We start from the raw sequence: 24,129 nt of genomic DNA on the forward strand, positions 1-24,129 counted from the left end.
TCCATGGCTCAGAAAGAAACAGAAAGACAGAATGGACGGAAAGACAGCGGAAGCCTCACATTAGCTTCAATCAAACTTCAGAATCCATGCAGTTCCACTTAAAAGGTATCCCTGCCTGTACAGCAGTCTGTCGACCATATCGGGGTCCAAGTGTACGGAGGCCTCACCCAAGACTGGATCCCAATATGGTCGACGGACTGCTGCGCCGGTCCCTCAGGGCTGCTACAACGAGCTAACTGTTAGCTAGCAACTGCTCGATTAAAAAAGGGAAACGTAAAGATAAAAAAGGAAAATTGGACTCTGTTGTAAGGGCCTATATGAAATGGATTTTTTAATAGCAATGCGTTAACGTAGTTCACAATTTGCATGCTATATTTCTTTTCTAATAGGCTATTGCTTTACTGCCAGTTTGTCACATACATACAGTGGTAGAGAATTGAAGATGACATTTGGAAATCATCATTGGACCAAAGTGATGTCAACATGCATTCTGGTTGTTGACTGGTAACTAGGACATCCTCCATTGGAGCACTATTCTAGGTCTCGCCTCCTCTGCCCCCCACCAACACTTTCTTGCCCGCCCTATGGATGTTGCTGTTGAAGCATTTTCAGAGTTTCCATAATGGAATATTTTCAAAGAAGAGAGGAAAACAAATGTATAAATAATACTGAGATTTGGTGATTATTTATTGAAACCAATTACTCTTTTTGATTTGAATGGCCTCATAAGAACAGAGGAGTTCTTATGGGTCAGACTGTTTTGTTACTGACTTTCATATCGTAATCTCCTCAGTTTGTGTTAACCACAGACCTTATTTCAGGCATCTAACTAAAAGCTCATTCAAAAGAATCCACTGACTTGGAGATGAGGACACGGGGAATGCAACAATGCTAACTGGTTTCCAGGTCTTAGGACTCCTTCCTGCAGCACTCTGTCGATTCATTATTCAGCAGTTAACACTACTGCTGGATTTCAGTGTCACAGAGGCAGTGGACCAACATGGCTGGAAGTTGAAATGAACTCCACTGAAACTAACTTCACACATGGAATCCCTCACCAAGCCTGAAACCCAGTGGCGTGATGAGGCACATGGGGCTGTGGACATGAAATGTGAGCGGTGTGTGAAGAGGAACTGAAAGAATTCGTTGTTCTGCTGTATCTCTGTGGAATATACTGCTGTACAAACATGGCTATCGACAGCTAAGAGTCAGGAAAGTCTGAACAGAGATGCTTCCTTTTATTTCTTCTCACACAAACCAGGCCAAGAAAGTACATCAGACAAAGACTGTGTGTGTGTGTGTGCGTGTGTGTAAAAAGCTCATTCAAAGATGATTTAAAGCATTGAGCTCATTATATATGCACACATATTTGATATTGAGGAAATGGGGGGATTCACATGTTATACATGTAGTATAGAACATTGATTTTAAATGCTAATTTGTTGTTTATTCAAGCAGTTCCGCTGATGCTTGATGTGCATGTTAATGTCTACCATATAGACAGTTATTGGGTTGAACTGTTTTATACCAAAGATAAAGTTTTATGAATCTGGGTTATTGAATTGTTTATCAGATTCTTTGGTAAGTGACACTCCTATTGTGATTGCAGCCCCATCTCCTACATAATATGTTTTTATCCTTCTAATTTCATTTGATGAATATAATTTGGAGGGAATTTAACTGCTGCCTTGATTTGGATTACTGCCAATCATTTTCACAATTTAGGACGTGCAATGTTCTCGTACTGCCCAAAGTCATAGGGAGGAGCTCATGGTTGGATGTATAAAGCTCAGCAGGGTTCACATTCTTGTCCCAGGTTTAGGCTGCTGATTGCAACTGGCACACAACTCTTCTCCAGAACACCACGCTTTGTTCACCAAACATTTTCACCTTGCCTTCGTCCGTTCACTCTTCCCTTTCCAAAACAGTGGTAACAGCAATTGCCCTTCTCAGAGGCCATTCTCACCATAATAACATTATTTTAGGAGCAACAGAAGTCAGATGGCAGCTGGTGGTACCACGGTTTGCACTCTGTGGCTCACAAGTGTGTTGGAGAACTGCAGTGGCCTTCGGGTAACGTATAAACATTGGAAGCTGTCTCTTCTGGGCTACTGGAGAAACACGGAGCTGCAGCACTCGATATGAAGGACTCATTCTAAGCTAACGAAAACACAACGATTCTTAGCTTCAGGTGATTATACACTATGAAAACATAGTTATGAATGTTCCATCTGCCAATAGATCCCCCTAAATCCTAACTAATAGAAACTAAAGTTTCTATGATTACGCTCATTTTGACAGCCCCCGATGATCTGGATATGGTCACTAAAGCACTTGGTTAAAGATAGAGAAGTATGGTGCTTTTGATTAATATTGATCAAATCAACACATCCAGTCTTCTACTTCAAGTCACCATTGTTTATTTTATGTTTACAGTTAAGACCACCATGTTTCTTTGACCTTTCATAACCATTAAAACCTTAATCAGGCTTTAGTTGTCAGCAGTGAATCTCTCATCGATGTTGTAAATGACGACTTTGCAGGAGACAGGTTGAGCTACTGCTCATCTACTATAATAATGTATCATAATGAAATACAACAGCAGCATTTTAATGTGTGTCTCATTTGCACACCGTTCGTGTTTGCTAAATGATTTATTTATCCACAGCAGTCTGTATCAAAGTCAGCAGCTAACTTCTCATATACTGTACAGATTGTAAAGCCCCATATATATATATATATATATATATATATATATATATATACCTCTCAGCACTTGATTGCAGCACAAGTCAGGCCTTTTCAAACAAGTTTGTACTTTTTAGCTGCTTTGCCATGCAACAACAAAAGATAACTCACAAATACTGAACAAGACATATTCACATGGTGTCATCCAGCATCCGAAAAATAATGCACCGTTACACAGATTTGATTTGTTATCCAGCAACGTGAGCAGCAGTCTCACCTCAGAGCCACATCCAACTCATTTCATTCCTGACATTGAGACCCACTGTATGTTATATGTGATTCAGCACTTCTTTGGGGATAACCACAAGATTTAGCATCAGTATCCATTACATCAGGCTAATCCTCCCACTACAAGCTCCAGTCCCTCCCAGTCTCACCAGTTTGTGTTTGGCGTCGGTGAGGTGCGTCTCCTCGTAGCTGTCGTCGTGGGTCGTCCAGCTGTAGGACACCAGGAAGTGGAGGATGGGCGGGTGGTAGGTGACCTCCGGACGAGCCCAGCGCACCACCAGAGCACTGCTGTTGACATGCTGCACCTTCATGTTGATGGGAGCGCTGCTGCATGCTGGGAGAAGGACGGAGGAGGACGAGGAGGGGGTAATGTACAGACAAAGGAAAGAAAAGGAGAGGAAGGGAAAACGTTAGAAGCGGATAAATATAAAGGAAGGTTCAAATGTAAAATGTAGGGATAGAGGAACATTTGGGTTAGATGAAGAGATGAGGGAGGTAGAAGAGAAAAAAAGGGATAATGATCATGAACGGAAAGGGTGGAGGCAGAAAAAGAAGAAGACAAAGAATGGAGAGAATAATTGGTGGAAGACAAGAGGAAGGAAAGTAGCAAGGAGGAAATGTGAATGGGAAGGATGGATGAGGAAAATTATAGAAGGGAGGATTTAAAGAAACCGACAGAGTAAGGGAAGGTGAGACATAAGTGAAGGCAGATGAAGAAAAGAGAGATGAGAATAGCATGAATGAAAGGATGGACAGGAAAGGATGAAAAGAAAGAAGGAGGGGGATATGGAAGAAAGGAAGGAAGGATTGGTGTGAAGGGAGAGTGAAGGAGGCAATAAAAAGAAAAGAGAAAAAGAGAGATAATTTAATGACAGAATACATCAGCTCAGCTTATCTGACACATACACTTAGGCAGAGAGAGAGGGAGGGAGAAAGGGAGAAATAGAGAAAGGGAGAGAGAAAGAGAGAGGTAGAAAGGAAGAGACAGGTAAAGAGAGAGGTAAAAAGGGAGAGAGAGAAAGAGAGAGGTAGAAAGGGAGAGAGAGAGGTAAAGACAGAGGTAAAGAGAGAGGTAAAGAGAGAGAGGAGAGAGAGTGTGTGTGAGAGAGACATAAACTGAAAGAAGGAAAAAGTGAGAGACAGTGAGTGTTATGTGAGCATGAGTTGTATTCATGTGTTATTAATATTGCTGTGAGACACTCTGAATCATCCAGACGCACACACCCACCCACCCAACACACACACACATACACACGCACACGCGCACGCACACGCACACACACACACACACACACACACACACACACACACACACACACACACACACACACACACACACACAGGTTCATATATAGTCGCCTTCAGGCAAAATGCAACCAAGCTGCTCAGTCTTCAGATATCTGGCATTAGGAGACCTGAAGGTAAACACATAAACGTTGTATGTTTTATTGTGAATTTAACACTCTTGCATACTAACCATTCTGGTTAGTAACCATCCATCATTCTGATGGGAGCAGCCCTGCACTGGCTGCTACTGGCCACTAGATGTCTCTGTTTGACCAGTGAGATGTTCTGCTCAGCTGGAAAATTATACATGGGAGTATTTCAGATATCGAGCATTTTATAATTATTACTGTAAATTCACATTATACTGAATTGATGCTTTGACTGAAACAGGTTTATATAAGACACAGGTCTTTTGTCGTTTCCCTTGTGTATGTTGCACATGCCCCCCCCATGTTTACCAGATACATACACATGTCACAGACTCATTTCATAAGCATTACGACAGTCATGAGTCGACCCACTGGAACATAAATACTGTATTCATTGATAATTGTTTCCAGTTTTCCTATTTTGCTAATGTTAAGCTACCGTGAGTTAAACTTGACACTTTCACATTAAAAGCCTTCTATCAACTCGAAAGGCATTATCCCTGGTGGGCTTTTAAGGTGACACATTTTCAGAAGGTATTCAGCTCAGTTCACTGACGGTGAATTAATCACTCAAAAATAGAAAAACAAAGGAAGCAGAGTAGGAGAGACTGGAATTTAATAGAGAATGAAACCAGTTTTTGAGTCCAGTAAAATGAGTGAAACAGAATATTTGAGCGGTGTACTGTTATAAGTAATTCATGTCAAACCCTTCATATTTGAGTGTAACAAGAAAAAGTGGGAAGACTTATAGAGTAGCACGATGCGGAGCTACAGAGCACTGTGGCTCCACACACACCTCTGATAACTGATTAAGATATGTCTTGATATTATTGGTTGAAATTGGTTGCTGCTAGCTTCCATTAACACATCATTTTTTGTTTTACAGAAAAAGATTAAAAATAAAAAAATTGTGATATACAAATACAAAGAGAGCTTTTTATATAGTTAAATTGGTGCACAATATTAATGGAAAATGTGATAAAAAAGATAAAAAAGAGATTTTAACAGAGTGGTGAGTATGACATTTTGTTGAACTGATGGAATAAGTGATGTAGAAATATATACCATAATAGATACTGAATTTATAGAACAGGTAAGTTTACTACCCTTCTCAATGTTTTAGTACCAGTTTTAATTAATGCAAGAGACACAAGCATTATTTGAATATCAGCTTTTATATGAAGAGTAAGAGTACTATTCTCCTCAGTATCGTCAATCTGATACTTGGACTTTTAATCCTGTTTAAAACAAACCGCCTCTGATTTCCCATTGACATGTAAGCAGAAATTCAGAGCGATAAGTTTAAACACCAAAAGTATGTGAACTTCCCTTTTTGTATACTTCTTGTCTGAGGCTCTCTTTTTTCATGGTTTGGATGACACCCCTCTATTCCACTGAAGGGAACTCTCAATGCTACAGAACACAATGATAGTTCACACAATATGCGGGTTAGGAAAGGCTCTTTCCTGTTTCAACGTGACAATGCCCCCATGCACAAAGTCAGGTCTACAAATAAATGTTTTGGTCTGCACCTCAACCCCATCCAACACTTTTGGGATGAACTGGAACACCGACTGTGAGCCACACCTCATCACCCATTATCAGTGATTGACATCATGAATGCTCTAGTGGCCGAACGGGAGCTAATCTTGTCGAAAAGCGTTCAAACAAGAGTGGAGGTTGTCCCAGCAGCAGATTAATGATGGAATGACATGTGTAACCATTTCATATTGGTGGAATGTTTCAATCTCCACTTTGGTCAGCGTATCTGTAGTGTAAACCACATGTAAAGCAGCATTTCATTACAGGACTCACTATTGGAAAAGAGGGAGTAGCGTATCCCCATTGAACAATGCACGTAATGATTATTCCAAACACTGTATCATATTATGCAAATACAAGTAATTTGATGATGAACATGGGTTGATTGAGAATAGGGCTCACTTGCCTGGTGGAACTAAATTGATTAGCTTGCTCATAAAGAGCTGCAGTGGAGTTTTTCTATTCATAACCTGCAGTCGAGCCCCATGTGGCTTAGCATTACTAAAGTCATTAGTCACACACACACGCACACGCACACACACACACACACACACACACACACACACACACACACACACACACACACACACACAGGTTCACACACCATAACACACACATGCACACACACAGACATCATTTGGAAGTCAAGCAGAGAATGACCTCTATGCATGGCAAACGCATTTAACAGATTATATCAACCTGGGCCCAGTCGGCCATACCGTGTGTGTGTGTGTGTGTGAGTGTGTCAGTGTGTGCGTGTGTGCACAAGTTAGAATATTAAAACCACTAACGTTCACAAAGTGCAGTTAAAGCGCAGGTCGAGTATTTATATCAACAAAGTCACCTGTGACCTCGGATGACCCTCGTCTATAAATTCCGGTGTCATTCTGAGACCAGTCCTACGGAATCTTCTCGCGGATTCCGAGTGACCAAGAACTCTGGCAGTCATCCAGGATTCATAGAACCGTAGTTACATTCGCAAACTTCGTTCTATTTCATCCTTACTGACCACCAGAGGCAGTGCTTAACACTGGATGACTTATATCAAGAGAGTCATGAGGAATCACCGTGACTACCTCGTATAGCTCCGGCAGAGGAAATTGGCCAAAGAACCCTCCCCAGTGGGTGAGGGGTGGCAATGTTAACTCTGTAGTGTTTGGTGAATATGCTCGGTGATACCCATGAGGCCGCAGCACATATATACAGGCACACCTCTCAGGGCTGCCCCTGACGTGGAGACACCTTTGGTAGAGTGGCCCTTCACCCCGGATGTCCGAGGGCGGTCGCTCGCCTTGTATGTATAGGCAATGGCCTCCACTATCCAGTGGGATAGGCGCTGTTTTTCTTTTCTTTTTGAAGGAGCACAGCCCTTCTTAGGCTCACCATAACTGACAAAGAGCTGCTCCGACCACCATATGCAGGCATGGCTTCCACACAAGCTCTGAGAGCCCGCACTGGGCACAGCAGCCTTGACCTCTCCTCTCCTGATGGGAGGGTCAAACTGCGTGAGCTGGATAGGCTGGTTGATATGTGAGCGTATCAACACCCTTGGGAGAAATGCTGTATTAGGCCACAAAGTGACACCAAAGCCATCTGAGTTCCACCTCAGACATGATTCTTTCACTGACAGGGCATGCAGCTCGCCCCCACGTTGAGCTGAAGTGATGGCCCCCATGCAGGGGCCTTCAGGGCGCTCGGGGGACGCAATCGTAGAGCCCCTCTTTAGGAAAAGGGACGCCAGACTGTGGCTCTCTCCTGTGTCATTGTTGACCTTAGTATGCTGCCCCGAAATAGCGGCCACGTATACTCCAAGGGTAGAGGGAGACCGGCCCTAATCTAGGAGGGACTGTAGAAACTCAGTACAGCAGGCACGGGACACTGTACTGGGACCTTGTTCTGAGCCACACACCAGTCAGAGAACAGCTTCCACCTGTTTTCATACTGCAGATGGGTAGATCGCGCCCTGGCATTCAGAATAGTCAGTCTGACTGGTTCTATGCAGCCACTCAGCATCCGGTCGGGCCAGACCCATAGTTGAAGGCGGCAGGGATTGGGATACCAAATCCGACCTTCTAGTTGCGACAGGAGGTCCCTCCTGTCGGGGAACAACTCTGAGAAGCATTGGCAAGATCAGAGGGAATGGTGGAAAGGCATAAAGAAAATCCTCTGGCCACGTGTGAGCCAGGGCATCTTGATCCAGAGGACTGGTCCTCTCCGTCAAGGAGAACCAGTGGGGGCAGTGGGTCGACATCATGTCTGGATGCAGCCGCCACTCTCCCGGTGGAGGCTTGTGACGGAACAGGAAAACCACAACCTGGTTCCGTTCTTCTGGTGGGTACATTGCCCGAAGACTGGTCAGGCGAGGGGCCGCCCAAGTCAGAAGGGCACGGTGATCCCCGCAGCAACTTCTGCAGATCTGGTGCCCCCTTGATGGCTTATGTGAAAACACAGCAGAGGTACATGCTTTCCCTTCAAATATGGCAGGAAGTGTTTGCGCGCGAGCTCTAGAACATTGACCTGCCCCTGAGGTCTTTGAGCAGACAACTGCCCCCAAGCAGTCCTGTTCTGTCACACTGCACCTTGAGAGGCAGGTATCTATTGTGACAATCTCCCGGCGGAATGGAACCGAGCCCATGGGGCCACCGTTTGCCAGATATGCACTCTCCCTCCGTGGGGATAGAGTGAGTAGGCACTGTTTTGATACTATTATTGCCCCGTGTCTGTGCCACTTGGCATCCAAGTGAAGGCTGTTCAGCCATCTGCAAACCCCAGGGAACGACAGTTGAGGCAGCAGTCAGTTTACCCAATAGGTGGAGAAAAGGATGTAGGGCAACTGTCTGCCCCCTCGGAAGGGGGAAGAGGTTGTGGGGGATCTTGTCCACAGGCTGGGGCAAAAGACAGGCCCTCATAGAGCCACACTAATGAAGGTTATGCTCTGAAAAGGGCTCAGGTAGCTCCTCTCCATGTTCACCTTGAAGCCCCACCGGGCCACGTGAGAGAAAGCGAGCAGTGTCCTGTGGTGCCTGAAGCCGGGACGGCACACAGGTCAGCCAGTCGTCTAAGTACGGTAGTACTTTCACGCCCTGTGATTGCAGGGGAAAGGACAGCAGTAACACACCTTGTGAACACCCGTGGGGAGAAGGGAGAGTCCGAATGGAAGCACCCTGGACTGAAAGTGGCGGCCTTAAAAGGCAAAACGAAGAAACTGCCTGTAGTGATGCACCATGGGAACATGGGAATAGGCGTCGACAGACGTGAACCACTCTCCCCTGGGAATCTGCTGCTGGGAGAAAAAAAACGAGCCCGGAGACATCGTCTCCTGGCTCCCCTGCCTCTGGAGGCTATGGGGGGGCGAGTCCCCAAGTTCAGAGGTTGCCTGGCGTGGACTTAGGTAGGGCTGTATTGGTAGCGGGCCGGCCTCTCAGCGGGACGCTGAGGCCCGTGGCGGCTGAAAAAATGGCCTTGGGGGGCCAAAGTGGGACCCCTAGGTATGCGTGGTGCAGGCATGTCCCTGCGAAGACCAGAGAACTGCTGCCTGGTCTGGCTAGCTTCAACAGTTCGCTGAAGCGCCTGTACAGCAGCTGACCCGAACAGCTCACCAGGTTCCACTGGGACAGTACGAAGGGTCCTCCTACATGTCTCAGACAGGGGTAACTGCGCCAGCCAAACCTGGCGGCGAGTCTGGACCAGGGTGGACATCCTATGTCCAAGTTCCCTTGACATGAGCGCAAACGCCTGCAATGAAGCATCACTGAGGCTGGAGGCAGAAGCGTCGAAAGTAGCTTGCTGCAGAGAAGCTGCAAGGGCAAGCATGAGGTGGGAGAGGCAGTTGCCGATACAGTCCACAGTGCTGCTGTGTCATAAGCCCTGGATAGCAGGTCATCTTTGACCCGACGTTGGGGTCGAGGGCACCTGGCATCGGGCCTCAGATTCTCCACAGGGGAAACTATGAGGGGCGCAATAGTCGGCTAAATGGCTGGCATACGTGCAAGGCCACATTTTGCCACCTCCTGCATGGCCGTCAGGGTTCAGCCATCTGATGTAAGGCAGGAGAGAGCCCTGGTGTTTAACTCAGGGCCTGACTAACTCAGGACCGGACTAACTCGGACATACAGAAGGCAAACTCACTAATTTAGCAACCTTAAGGCTACAAAGTGATTTATGCTTGCCGCATATATGAGGGATTCGAGTGTCTGCACGGCCAAAGTGACATCACACCCTTTGCTGGGGTTCCGTGCATCATATCTTCGCCTGTGCGTGCACATCCAACATTTTCTAACTGTGCAGATGAATGGGCAGAGAAAATTAGGAGCTTTGAGAAGCTTTGAGAATGTCAGTTTGTCAGCGAGGAGAAACCTGCAGATAGTATAAAAGATCTAAGGGCCTGTGTCCACATAGTGCCGTTTTCTTTTTTCCATTGTTCCCAATGAGGAGAGTGTGTTAGCGGCTGCCTAGAGAAAAAGCTGCTGCACCCAGCAGCTTTTTCTCTGAGCGCTTCAAGTAAAAAATCTCTGAAGTTTTCAGAGAAGCGCTGGTAACATCCCTGTAGTAAATGGAGGAGAAGCTTGTTCTGGCTGTCTGTCTGTCCCTAACTTCATATTTTAGACAGACACTACCATGACAAAGACCAAAACAACCATTTGTGGGGGCAGATCTGCCGAGTGGACACTGAATGTTGCCGTAGAGTTGTGATTTTACGAGCGTACGCCTCGTCTCTCCTTTCTCTAACATCACGGCTGTCAGATTGAGAGGTGACGACATACAAAGTATGAATCAGACCTCCTCCGTTTGGTGCTCATGGTGATAAAACTAACGTCAGACAAATAGCTAGTAGCCCACATAGATAATAAAAAGCAAAGGAGCGATGCTGGTTTATCATACAACGGATGTGCAGAGTTGTTAGTTGCACTTTTATGCTAGCTTTTTGTGCTAAGCTATACTAACTACCCTGGGCCTCTCTGATATTTTCCTCTATCTGAATAAGGCCTTGGATTAAGCTGGCACTCATGTGGTCCTTTCACCTCCTTGACAGGGGTGGACTGTAATTTGTAGATATGTGTGTGTGTGTCTTTTTGTAACAACTCATATTCCCTTCATGTGACACAACCGAAAGGGTTTTGGAGCCCTGTGTGTCTGGCAGGGTGATGAAGAGACCCTCTCACGGCTTACATCAAAGATAAGCGGGCCATCTCACACACACACACACACACACACTCAAAAGGGGAGAGATCTGGATGGCAGTGAGTGATAGAGATATAGGGACCAATCAGAACAGAACATGGGTAGAGGGGCTGTCTCTCTCTCTGTCTCTTTCTGTCTCTCTCTCTCAATTAAATTCAATTCAATTTTGCTTTATTGGCATGAAAGTTTAGAAACAGTATTGCCAAAGCATAACAAATTAAACATACAATAATATGAATACACAATAACATTAATAAACAATAACATTAATATAACATCTAGATTGATTATTAATTATATATATATATACATGTATCTATATATATATATATTTAGATATATATATCTTTATACACAGTGTGTGTGTCTGTGTCTGTGTGGGTCACTCACTGTCCCTCAGGTTGTGGCATGTTAATACATATTGGGCAGCAAGATTTGCCCTATCTCCTACTCCTATACTCCCTATCTCCTTCTCCTAGGAGTATTTTTAATTTTGAGATATCACTAAATTCTTTAAAATCTGAAATGACAAGAGTAAAATTTTTTAAAGTACATGTTCCTAATTGTATTGAATGTTTCGCATTTTATTAGGAAGTGCATCTCTGTCTCAGCCTCACCTGTCCCACAGTGACCACACATTCTGTTGTCTTTTGGTTGCCATGACTTTTTGTGTCTTCCTTTAGATTTCCAGTTTGTGGTCACTGAGCCTGTACTTGGTGAGGATCTGTCTCTGATTTCTATCTCTGACAGTAGAGACATATTCTGACTATTCATAATCTCTTTCTAGGGCCAGATAACATTCTAATCTACCAAGGCTTTTAGTTTCTTCTCTCCAGTGTTCCAGATAGGTTTCTTTACATCGCGTTATAATGTGTTTTACTCTGATTGGTGTTTGGAGAGCAGTGTTGTTGTGAGACTGGTCCCAGTGTGTCTGAGAGGAGGCAGTTAGTCTCAGCACCAGCTGACATAGGGGACTCTTCTCTGGGCTCAGCTCTTGGGTTTGGAGGGCTTTGGAGTGGAGGGTGTCTAGGGGGCTGGATTTAAGGTGATTGAAGAATGTGAGTGCTCTCTTTTGAATGTTAATGATCAGTGGGTATCTGCCTAGTTCTGCTCTGCGTGTAAGGATTCTGTTGGATGTTTGTCCCAGCGGGTATAACTATGATGACTGAGTGGACTCCATACTTCACTACCATATAGCGCAATGGGCTGGATGACACTGTTCAATATTTTAAGCCAGGGATTTGAAAATTATAAAATGTTCTCTTAATTGCATTTAGAGCTCTTGGAGCTTTTTCTTTTAGTGCATTCACTGCCATGCTGAAACTCCCTGCTGCTGTTATGGTTATACCAAGGTATAACTCATGCTATGGTCAATGATTATTTATAGTAAACTGGTATTTGTTTGGTATTTATTTCTCTCTCTCTCATACGTCTCTGAGAGGCCATTTGGAGGAGGAAAGAACATCTTTGGCCCTGCAGCATGTTGACCACAGTTGATGACCGGGTCTTGATTGTGGGTCGGTCTGCGGGGCTTTGCAGTTGGAGGGATTGTGTGTAAATCAGTCAAAGTACTATACAGGCCTGGCTGTGGTTACACAAAAGGACACAAAAACAACAACTATAACTGCTACTATTAAGCACTATGCAGGGCAGTCATCCAATGAAGACATTAGGGAGGAAGTGAAGAGGGGAACGAAGATAGTTGCTTCAAACTGTGTACCAGGGTTGTGTCCCCAGGTATCAACACTTAATGAATGAAATGTCAAGACTACTAGAAAAAACTCTGACAATAAGAGCTAGGTTGTAGAAAATAAATGTCTTCTGATGTGAATAATGTAAATGCTGCTCTATGTTAAGTTTATATCTATTCACCGTCCAACTTTCTGCAGTGCAACTCATCGGTGTGCTTTGCATCTATGACACTGTTGTTGTTTTATTGCAGGCAACCACTTGATGGCATGGAGGACTCTAAATGCAGTAGCACGCAGACTGCTACTGCATTGCTCACTTGCTACTTGATACAGTACTTGTATCTTTTTGTAAAATTGTTATTAGTGCACTTCTACATATTATGCAAGGACCTAATTCAGCTCTTGGACATCTTAACCTTGACCTAAAACAAAATAGACACAAACAAGTGTGCAGAACAATAAGCACATTCAGATTGCAAGGTTGTGTCACTATTTTTTCTAGTGAAGGCAATTTAAAATTTGTAAAGTTACTTAAGTAAAGGATGAAATAAAAATTCAGCAAATGGGGAGCCTGAGGATGCTCAGCACCACAAGTGTAAGAGTGTGTATGTGTGAATGTGTGTTCATCTTTGCCACACCTTGTCACAGTTCCATTCTCTCCTGTCACTCCATCTCTCGCTCACCTAATCAGCTCATTCAGTGCACCTGTTAGTCACACCCACCTCATCAGCTCATCACTCTCACCTGCTCACTCTGCTGCACCTACTATTTAAACCCCAGTCTCACACACACTCACTGCCAGATCGTTTTCCGCAGTATGCCGGACTTTCCTGTTGCCGACCCTGCCGGTTTGGACTTCGCCGCCTTGCCGCTGCCTCGGTAAACGACTCAGCCTTCTGTCCCTGACCACGAGATTCTGCCTCCTCTGGTTACTGTCTGCCTTCTCCCCGGACGGCTTGTCATTTCACCGAGTGGATTTCTACACATGTGCAGATCCAAGACCGTGGTGTCTTCTGCCTGGAATAAAGTCGTTTCAACCTCCTCGTTTGGATCACCCCCACGGTTCCTCAGACTGTCTGCCCTGCCTTGTCCTGCCCGGTTCTCAACCTCACGTCCTTCAATTTCTCTGTTCCCTGTCAAGTTTCCCTTTGTGTTTTCCTCACAATATAACCTTTTGTTTTCACTCTGCAATCCATGGTCATGTCTGCGTTTGGGTGCACCACTACACCCCGTGACAGAACGATCTGGCCAAGAATGAACTCAGCAGACACTCGCTTGGTGCGCGCCGCATCCAGTCGGGTGGAGATATGAGGTTCTGCAGAAAGGTTGATCAAATGGAGTTACAAGTTTCTGTCAGATCTTTTTGATATTATTTGTAAAACCCACAAACAGACATAAAGGGTCACCAAAAGCATTTACTCATCTAAAAAATGCCAAAATATGGAGATGCATTTATTTTTTTGCCTGACCGCGACAATTTGCACAACAACTCTACGACATGTGTGCTTGGAATCTAATCTTTAGTGAAGTATCCATCAGTTTCAATAACATTATTGTATAAGGGCAGAGGCAAAAAAATGTCCTCTTACAGTGCATTACAGCTGTGTTTTGATGTCTCCCTACTCATGTACTGCGAGTCTGATATAGCCAGGCAGTCAGTAATTTAGAAACGGGGGGAAGAGGTCGCTTTGCAAATACTTTTAAACTATTCATCTCTTTGCAAAAATATTTCTTTTAAAGTGTTTTTGAACAGGAAGCAAAGACGCCATGTGAGCAAAAGGCCAACACCGTGGACGAAATGTCTTTGCTTTTTTTTTAACCCCATCATCATCATCTCACCTTTTGACTTTGCCTGAGCTATCATAATCTATTTAAAGTGAAAAAATGGGGGGGAGGGCCCATAGCCCCCCCCCCCCCCCCCCCCCCCCATCTTTTCACAGGTAGGGGCTAACAGATTATATTCTTTGAAACAGCAGAGATTGATTGTTGTTATTGAAACCAACAGTTATGAAATGTACTTTGCACACTGGCAAGGTGGCACGGAGGTGACAACACTTTGCCTCTTGGTTAGGAAACAACCACTGTTCCATTTTTTTTAAGCATCGCTGCACATGTTTACCAGCTAACATGACAAAGACAGGTTGGTACTAAAAACAATCAGATCTGTCAGATTCCAGTCAGCATGTTACAACAGGTGCTCTCTACTGGACACTCAGATTAAACTGATAGTGGTCCTCTCATTTGCTTCAGAAAACAAGATGAGTGTTTTTCATTTTCCCAAAATGTTGGGTTTTAGTTTTAACAACACCCACACACCGCTCTGTAAATGCATCTTCCCACCTCACTAAAGGCTGCGAGGCTGCCAGTCATTCAGGCACACAAAAGTAAATGAACCAACATTGCTGATGAGAAACAATCACTAGCAGGAGGAGAGGGTTCAGGCTGCGCTTCAGCAAAATTGAATAAATTAGCACAGGAAGTAAGAAAATGACTCATGCAATTCAGCTGCTGCTGTATATGTTTTGTGCAGGTTTTTCATTTTACAACAGTACCTGTGTGTTCTGTGTCTGCATGGTGTTGAGTTTCAAGCCAGGTGAACACTCACATACATGCACAGATTTCCCTCCTAAACACACTCAGCTGTGGCTGTTTTTACAGCTCTGATTCTCCTCTTTTCTTTTCTCAGAGCCGGCCTTCCTCCTGCTCCTGCTCATCTGCCTCTTTGCATCTCCTCTGCCAGCCTTATAGATCTGCTAACAGTAAACATGTCCCACTGCAGCACTCAAGGACATTCTGCTTGAGTACGCAAGCACACTGTGCCAGGAGAGCACACACACACATATACAGTACATGTGTATGTGTGCTGCAGTGGTGGGCCGTCAGGGCCAGCAAGGCCTTCTCTGTTGGCCGAGACAGAATCACAAAGTTATAGCTATTTTATAATTTAATAATTTTTCATAAATACACCATGTATTGTAATTATTTTCCCCATTATCTTATTTTCTCATTGCACAGCTACTGTGTTCCTCAGTAGCTCTGCTTCCAGTGCAGCTTGTTTTAAGTAGAGCTTTTATCCAATCAGATTTCACCTCTGTGTCTCTAGGTAGAAGAGAGGCCCCAGGCCTGCAGACTCACCAGTGAATCCATGTGCAGTTTAAGTGAATGGGGACAATGTTGTTGATTGTCATAGTATTCAACCAATCAGATCTTTAGTTTGACATGTTGGGCATATTCTTTGACGTGTCAGAGCTGCTAGCTGGCCTATAAGTACGTGATTGGTCAGTGGGCTAGCGTGACATATTGGGCGGTGACAATCCCAACATCTGCTGCCTCTGTGGAGCGTACATTTTCAGCCTCAAAAGCATTAAAACATGTTCAGGAAATACAACTGGGGAGGCTCGACTGTCTTCACTGGCGTCCATGAATCCAGAAGGACTTCTTACTGGAACTAAAACGCACGGATGTACTGAACAACTGCGAGATTAAACTCTTTATTAACAAAGAAAGGAGGAACAGCAGCTAAATAGTGAACAGCAGCTCTGGTAAGTGAACTGCTTTTGTTTTTACATCTGCAATAGCTTTAAGATGCTTGTTTATATATTATTATTTGTACAACTTGTTTTTATGAAGATGGATTTTTGTTTGGTTTAATATGTGATAGGAACCATTGTTAGGTCCAGTGTTGCTCTGGGGACATATTTAGCCGGTGTCAGTGTTGCCAACTTGGCGACTTTCTTGCTAAATCTGGCAACTTTCCAAACCCTCATGGAGACTTTTTTTTGTCAAAAGCTACTAGCGACAAATCTAGCGACTTGTTCTGGTGTTATTAGAGACTTTTCTGGTGTTTTGACTCTGACGTGAAAGCTCGTACGTTCTGCAGTTACTGCCGTGAGCCGCCCCAAAGCACTCACAGGCGGTCAGTCTCACAGCAGCCTTGCACAGCAGTCCCAGCTGCAGTCAGAGCAGAGAGGAGACGCACTCTCAGTGTATTCTTGTATCTGCACTCTGCAGATAGTGTATTTATAGGTGTTGAGCTTCATTTTTACACTAAACAAATAACCGTAGCTGTGGCGTCATAGTGAGATTGTTCAGCTGCAGGACAGCAGGGAAGGCCCAGGTGTAAAATGCACGGCCCGCCACTGATGTGCCGGTGTGTGTGTGTGTGTGTGTGTGTGTTCACATCTAGGTGATGCTCCTCCTTCCTAGTCGACCATATGGAAGTGTGTATGAAGGGAGGGAGGGGACATATCCTGCTAGGACAGTTGACATAGCACAGATGCTAGGCCACACGCGAGCACTTACAAATACAGAGAAGCACACACATGCACACACTGCACAATGTGTGGTGTTGTTTGAGTGGTAATAAGGCAGGAGTGGGAGGACGGCTGGTGTGCCTCCCACTGCCTTATGCTAGGGGAGTTGCCCAGCTCGCTGGTGAAATGACAGAGAGCTTGGCCAGACCACGCACGCACGCACGCACACACACACACAAGGAGAGGACAATCAGGGTGTCCTCTGGGCACATGAACAACACTGAATATCCCTCATTTATTAACATTAGGAGATGTTACTATCCAGGAATAATGTGAGAATATTGGAGCAGCTTAGAAAGAAACCAGGGGGAACTTTAAAGGTGCTGTGTAGTGGTGGAGGAAGTTAAACATATTTCAACGCTCAAATAAAGTGAATAATTAGCAGTCTTAAAAGCAGTAATATAGTCGGTCCCGTATAGTATGTAATATGCATTAGTTCAAGATATAATTTGTTATAAAAATGTAACCTTTATGTGTTTGTTTCTTCCTCTAGGACTCAAAATATCAAATAAATCTACATTTCAAATTAAGAACATATAATTTGTCAAAAATTTCCTTCAATTCAGCACTTAAAAGATTACCAACATGATCATGTTGTTATTGTTATCATAAAACTATTTAATGATTCATTCATAAGAACTAAATAATAATTTTAAATAGCTAGAGGCAGCAATATTTCAGATTTTAAACATTTGAACATTGACACGGTTGAGTGTCTCCTCCATCAGTGTATAGTTTGAAAAGTAAAAATATGACCTAAAAAAAATGAATTGACAAGTAAAATAACTAGTAATTGTTAATAATTTAGATTAGTGTTGGTGCAGATTTGTCCACAGTCCAGAAGCTCTGGAAAGACACCACATTCTCTATTAATTAGAACATGTATGGTGATAAGCAAACTGTCAAAAGTCTCAGCACCACTACCTTTAGACGCCTCCGTGCTATACGGCCCGCTGCCGCTGTCAGTTAAGTCGGGCAGCCAGGCATCTTTGACTGCTGACTTGAAGACGTGGCGGTTATCCAAGCTCTGGATAGGCCTGAAGTTGCTGCGCAGATACTCCACTGACTTAACATGGTCCTGCTGCTCTGTGGTGAAGATCGAGTAGAAAGCCTCCAACTGGTGCCGGTGGGGAGAGCGAGCATGGCAGAGACGGGGATGGAGAGGAAAGAGTGAACAAAAGCGGAGTTAGTGTCAAGCAGAACTCACATCCTGTGGTGATTCTGACTTTGGGATTTTTGTGTCCATCAAACAGCAGTAAGAACTACTTTCACTCACTCTATAAAATATACAATATTTTGCATGCATGCAGCACAGACATCTAATTGAAATAAAAGATAAGATTATATTTTAATGATCCCCTTAAGGAAACTGGGTCACTGCGGTAAAGCAAAGACTTTACAGAAAAATTGTAATTCAGAGGGGAATATTCAAAACACATGATAAATAATCCCAACATATGAAGAACTCATTCAATATGTATTTATGCATGAGTAACAAATAAATGAATAAATATAGTGAAGAATATCACTGGGACACTTTTGAAATAGTATAAACATTACAATTATTCCAAACTATAAACAAAACAATATTTCACCAGCAGCACTAACAATTCAAAATGTTGACGTTTATAGTTTTTTTTTTTTCTGAAAGTGTTAATTCACAGAAATATGAGAGGATGGATAGCAATCTCACAACTGTAGGTTAAATGAGCAAGAGCCAGGAAAGGATTAGCTTAGCTTAGCACACAGACTGGAAGCAGGGGGGACAGTTAGCTTGCTCTCTTTAACGTTATCTGTAAATAAAAAGAAAATTATTTGTGGCTATTTGTGGTTTGAGGTAGAATTATGTAGTTGAACGCCAGCAAGACACTGCTCCCTGCTTTTGTTTGCCAATATACAGTTTGTACATTTCTGTTTGTGTAACAAATTAGATACAAAGTGTTATGTAGTAAGCTTGCTTTTGTGCAGTTTAGAACTTTTTCCCAGATTTCAGTTTTCCTGCTAAGCTAAGCTAAGTGTTGTACTATTCTTTAAAAAGAAGTGCATCTGTCAAGTCCAAAAATGACATAATGTGAAGTTAAAACAAAACATAATAAAAACGTTGACAGGTTAAAACCAGTTAAAGCCAATGTCTCTCCCATGATCGGAATCCAAAACATATCAGGAATAAAGTCCATGTCATTGTAGATGTTCAGTACAAGCATAATGGAATGACATTTGCATAGAACAAAGACACAGAGATTCATATTGAACTGGTCATTAAACAGTAAAATACTAAAATCTAACAATCTAATAAGGTGCATTTTTGCATATTCAGATAATTCTAATAAGCAGCTTCCAAAATAAGTCACTTTTCCAGGCTTTAAATCAGACAATTCAATCACAGGGAAGAGGGAAAGATGACTCCCTGATCCAGACCGGAGGGAGAAGTGGCCCTGAGGGTTTCCAACCAAAAGGTCTCTCACCAGAGGAGATGTTTGAATTTGTCAACTGCCAACCCTTCACCCAGACCTGTTACTTCAAAAACATGAACTTTCAGTGAGTGGCCTGCATCTCTGAAGTGCTGTCCCTGAGGATAATTGCGATTTTGGAGTTCTGTTTGCATATTCATGTTCTGCCAGTCTGTCTTTCAGGCTGTGGCATAAAGCAACCACAGACACACTCCAAATGGCCTTGCAAATAGTTTTGGAGTTGGCCAAGTCCTTGAAATAGTCAGTGTTTTGATAAACACATTGAAATAAAGAGTTGTGACAAGTAATGTTGTCACATTATTTGTCGAAACGGCATCTGAAAGAGCCCATGCCAAGGTAGTCAAAAAAGCTAAATCTAGTTGCCAAACTCATGACAGACGAGTAATGAATGGTAAATCAGAAATATCCAAGGTACACTGGTCTGATTCTTGGTGCCAACTGTGGCCCAATGCTACTTCATGTGCTGCTAAAACTGGCCCAACAACCCCAAAACCTGCTCAAATCAAGCAAAGATGTATGGGCCAAAGCTGTTTGACATTGTGTCACACCCGGCTGGATTTGGCTGAATGCTGAATGGTTTGGGAGACTATAGGAGGTACTTCTGGAAGGACGTTTGTGGCTACAAGAAGCATTTTGTACACTGTATTTGCTATGATTGGTTGAACGGTTCCCAAAGTAGTTTTAATATGTATTTAGCTGCCATGTTCATCAAGCTGTGGACATTTTGTACTGCTTTGGGTTGATATTGAAGTTGGCCTCTTCTTGCATGTTGCCATTTGTCAAATGCATGCTGTGTGGCAAGATGTGCAACCAGACATGGATTTGCACTGTGTGACTGAAGTGTCATCTTTCTGTCTGCGTTGGCAGATGGATACTCTGTACAATGTGTTTGGAAGCAATGCACACAGACAAACAGCTTGTGTGCAAGCAAGTGTTGGAGAAGGGAGAAGGGAAGTTTAGAGGCAGATTCAGTTTCACAAAGGTAAATGTCTCAGTGAGGATATCTCTGAGCACAGTAAATTGTCCTGTACCACAATCTGGTGCTCTGAAATAGAAACAAAAAAAACAAACAGAAACTAAGCCACAGCAAAATAAGGTGAATGAATTCTGAAGGGATTGTCCTTAACTTATTATTGTAAATTATACTTCAGAAGTGACTCTCCTCAAACCTCAGGGCTCAACAGAAAGGATTGTCTGCTTACCTGGGACAAGTGGAATACCATCTCAGGCTAGTAAATCACCAACATTCGGGCAAAGAATGAAACACATTGTTTTTTTCCAGACCCCATGATGGAAATAGCTAAAGAGTGAGCCATCTTGTTTCCTTCTCACCTCTGTTGGGAGTTGCACATGCTCAGTACCGTTCGGACAGAAAATGGCAGCAGGTAAAGGTGTTTATGAGCTTAAGCGAGCATTTCAATGATCCTGGAAAAAGGAGTTTAGTTGGGTAGTTTAGAGGATATGGTCGAGCTCCAGATTAATTTACTTAAATACAGAATAAACATGACGACTAAATTTTGTCTTTTTTGTTATTTGATAACATCTAAGAAATTCAGAAATTTGCATAAGGGAAATAAAATAAGTAGATATCTGACCCACTTGGGCAAGTGAAAAAATAAAGCATTACTGTTGAACCCTGTGACCTACTATTAGAACTTTTGTGGAAAAAGAAAGAATGAACCAAAGACCAAAGCAGAGAATTACAAACAAATGAAGAAGATTGAAGAAGATTAAGTAAAAAGACTGCTAATAGCCTTTAAAGAAAATGCTAGTTAAACTTTGCAATCTAAAAGTGTTCAATAAAAAACAGTGTTTCGATTGAAATGCGAAATCACTTCAGTGGCTCTAGCAATTTTACTCTGATTCAAACCATTAACATCCACGTCAAAATATGATGGCAATGTGGGCAGTAGGTGTTCAGATATCCTGCTTTGGAACAAAGCATGATGCCTGGATAAGCCGACTATCCTCCCCATTCTTAGGCCCCACCTACTGGGAGGGAAAAATAACAGCAGAGGAGGAAGGCAGCCAGGATTTTTTGGATGAGCACCCCCCCCATCCCCCAAGCTCTCGCAAAACAAATGTAAAACGCCCATAAAACATTGGCCTGCCAGAATTGGTGACCAGCTTTAGGGGTGACTTTCGGAAATGATGAAAGTCAAATCTGAGCGTCAAAGCAAAGGATTAATAAGAAAAAGCCAGAGTCTGATTCCACTGTTGCCTGAGCCGTGGTAAACCCTCAGGGTTTAGGGTGGACAAAGACTGAAGATAGAGGTAACGTGGCACAACTGCAGCAATAGACACAGATCCATGCCTGCTCCTTTGTGTAAGGTTTTCTAGGAGTAGCTTTGTTGTGAACTGCTGATTTATCTTTAGTTCTTTCTGCCTTCTTTAGATAGAAGGTTATATTTCCCATCATGCCTTTGTAAAGCTGGAAACACGCTGGGATTTCTTCTTTGCTTTTAATTGAAGGAGGGGGCACTTTAGTTCCTCGTCGGGAATGGCTGTCTGATGGCAATGTAGAGAAGGAAATAAATTCTAAATAGAGCGTACACTTAAACTGATATTGATTCTTTTAGGAGTCTATATTAGGTTTTGCTGCTGTACCCATCCTTAGCAGTAAATTGGTTTGCTCCCATGCTGGTAATACTGTCTGTTTCTACAATACAGGGGGGAGCTGACAGCCATGTAGATAATACCTCATACAAACCCACTTCAAAATATCTGACCTTTCCCTTTAAGGATGGAGAAAGTCCTCCGGTCAGGAGGGACTATGAGTAATGCCTGTGCAATGGCCTAAAACGTTTGCTCAAACCAAACTCCAAGTGTGAAATCAGCAGTGCCTCTAAATGTGTGTGAGATTAGGAGCATATTTTCTCAGAATGCTCACAACTGTTTGGCCCTACTGTGTTGACTCGCGCTGCAGACATCATTACTGTGTGTTGGTGGATGTGTGTGTGTGTGTGTGAGAGAATGATTACTATTTATGGCTTGCCTCCAATCCGTGTTTCTCCTCACACAGTGGACTGCAATAGTACACAAGGCTGAGAGCCGTCAGCCCTTCCTCCAGCTCTGGATCAAACACAGACAACACTGGCATACGCAGCCTAACACCAGGCCATGTTGTAACTCCCACCTTCACATCGGCCTCCAATCTGAGTTGAAATCACCATACCATCAGAGCATAAAGCCTTGGTCACAGCAGAGCGAGATTCCTCTGACAGCATAGGCAGATTACAAGCAGCTTGTATTTGTTGCTATGGGTAACAACATGTATCAAACAGGGACACAGCAGTTTGTCTCTGCATTGATTGAACACTGACAAAGTTGCATTTTACTTTTAAATACAATGAATGAGGCCTGTGCTCATGTCTTCTAAAGCCATGCAAATATTAGAAACTGTATTTGCATTTCTTTAGATAAAATATATATATATTTATTTAACATGTTGATGTGTTCCTGTGGCTTGTGACAGACGTATTTGAAAAATATATAGATCCATGTTGTGGGGAGACTCACTGCAGCATCAGGTGGAAATTCTGCAGAAAAGGGCAGATACAGGCTTAAACAATCTTTCTGCCCAGACCTCTACTTACCATGGTATCTAGTCGGTACTGACCTGGTGATTTGACATCCAGGCAACCGAATGGTAAACCCCTAACTCACTCATTATTCTCAGCATTGCTCATATTCTTGGCTCCTTCTCTGATGATTGGGTGGGTTGGGATTACTGGACCTACGCAAGGGCTTAGATAGTCAGCTAACTGTGGTGTAGCAATTATCTCCTGTTGTATCCACAACTTCAACAAGAAGAAGTCTGCCTCAGTCTAGCTTTTCCCACTCTGCCTCTCTGTTCTTCTCTTCAGGCACATTCTCACTTCCCCAGCTCCCTGCATTGCCCTTCTCCATTCATCCACCAGATGTCCGAACTTTGCTGCCCACCTGCTCTCCTGTTTCCACTTTCCCTCATCAGCCCCTATCAGTGGCGGGCCATGCATTTTATACCTGGGCCTTCACTGCTGTCCTGCAGCTGAACACACGTATTCGTATTAAACCGTTCGGTACGAGGCTTACGAACCGAACAATACGTTTGAATAATACTAGTGCATTTGGAAAATGCAGATGCTTAAATTGTGGGAAATATAATGTTTTCTGCGCTCACTAGGAGACAACGGTCTGTGTGACCTCTGAACCTGGAACAAAAAAAAACTAAAACAAAAACAGCTGAGGCACCACACATGTTCTGGGAGGCTACGCTAAACTAGCTTAACGGGTAAACAACAGCGGAACACACATTCTGCTACATACTCAAGGGCCATTAAGATATTAGATGTAAAAAACAAACGCAGTTCACTTACCAAATGCTGTTCACTTAAAGACAAACTCCATCCTTCTTTCTAGTTTAATCCCACTCACAAATCCGTTTCTCCTCCTTCAGCCATTGAGTGTTAAAAAACAAAGCTAGGTAAAAAAATAAATAATCTACACCAAGCAAAATGCAAAAAATTTCTTCCATATC

The 24,129-nt window shown here is 43.3% G+C and overlaps 1 protein-coding gene across 1 annotated transcript in view; it reads right to left on the reverse strand.

The window, feature by feature from the left end:
• Positions 1 to 24,129, reverse strand: part of LOC306693940 (receptor-type tyrosine-protein phosphatase gamma-like) — a gene marked incomplete at its 5' end in the record, with an annotated part of 535,669 nt that overhangs the window by 74,855 nt on the left and 436,685 nt on the right. Inside the window, 2 exons of the mRNA XM_079156627.1 lie at positions 3,126 to 3,310; positions 18,064 to 18,256. Coding sequence (XP_079012753.1) covers positions 3,126 to 3,310; positions 18,064 to 18,256 — 378 coding nt within the window. The remainder of the gene's footprint in view (positions 1 to 3,125; positions 3,311 to 18,063; positions 18,257 to 24,129) is intronic.

The sequence above is a fragment of the Pholis gunnellus genome (genome assembly GCF_910591455.1).
Source record: "Pholis gunnellus genome assembly, chromosome: 3".
NCBI lineage: Eukaryota > Metazoa > Chordata > Actinopteri > Perciformes > Pholidae > Pholis > Pholis gunnellus.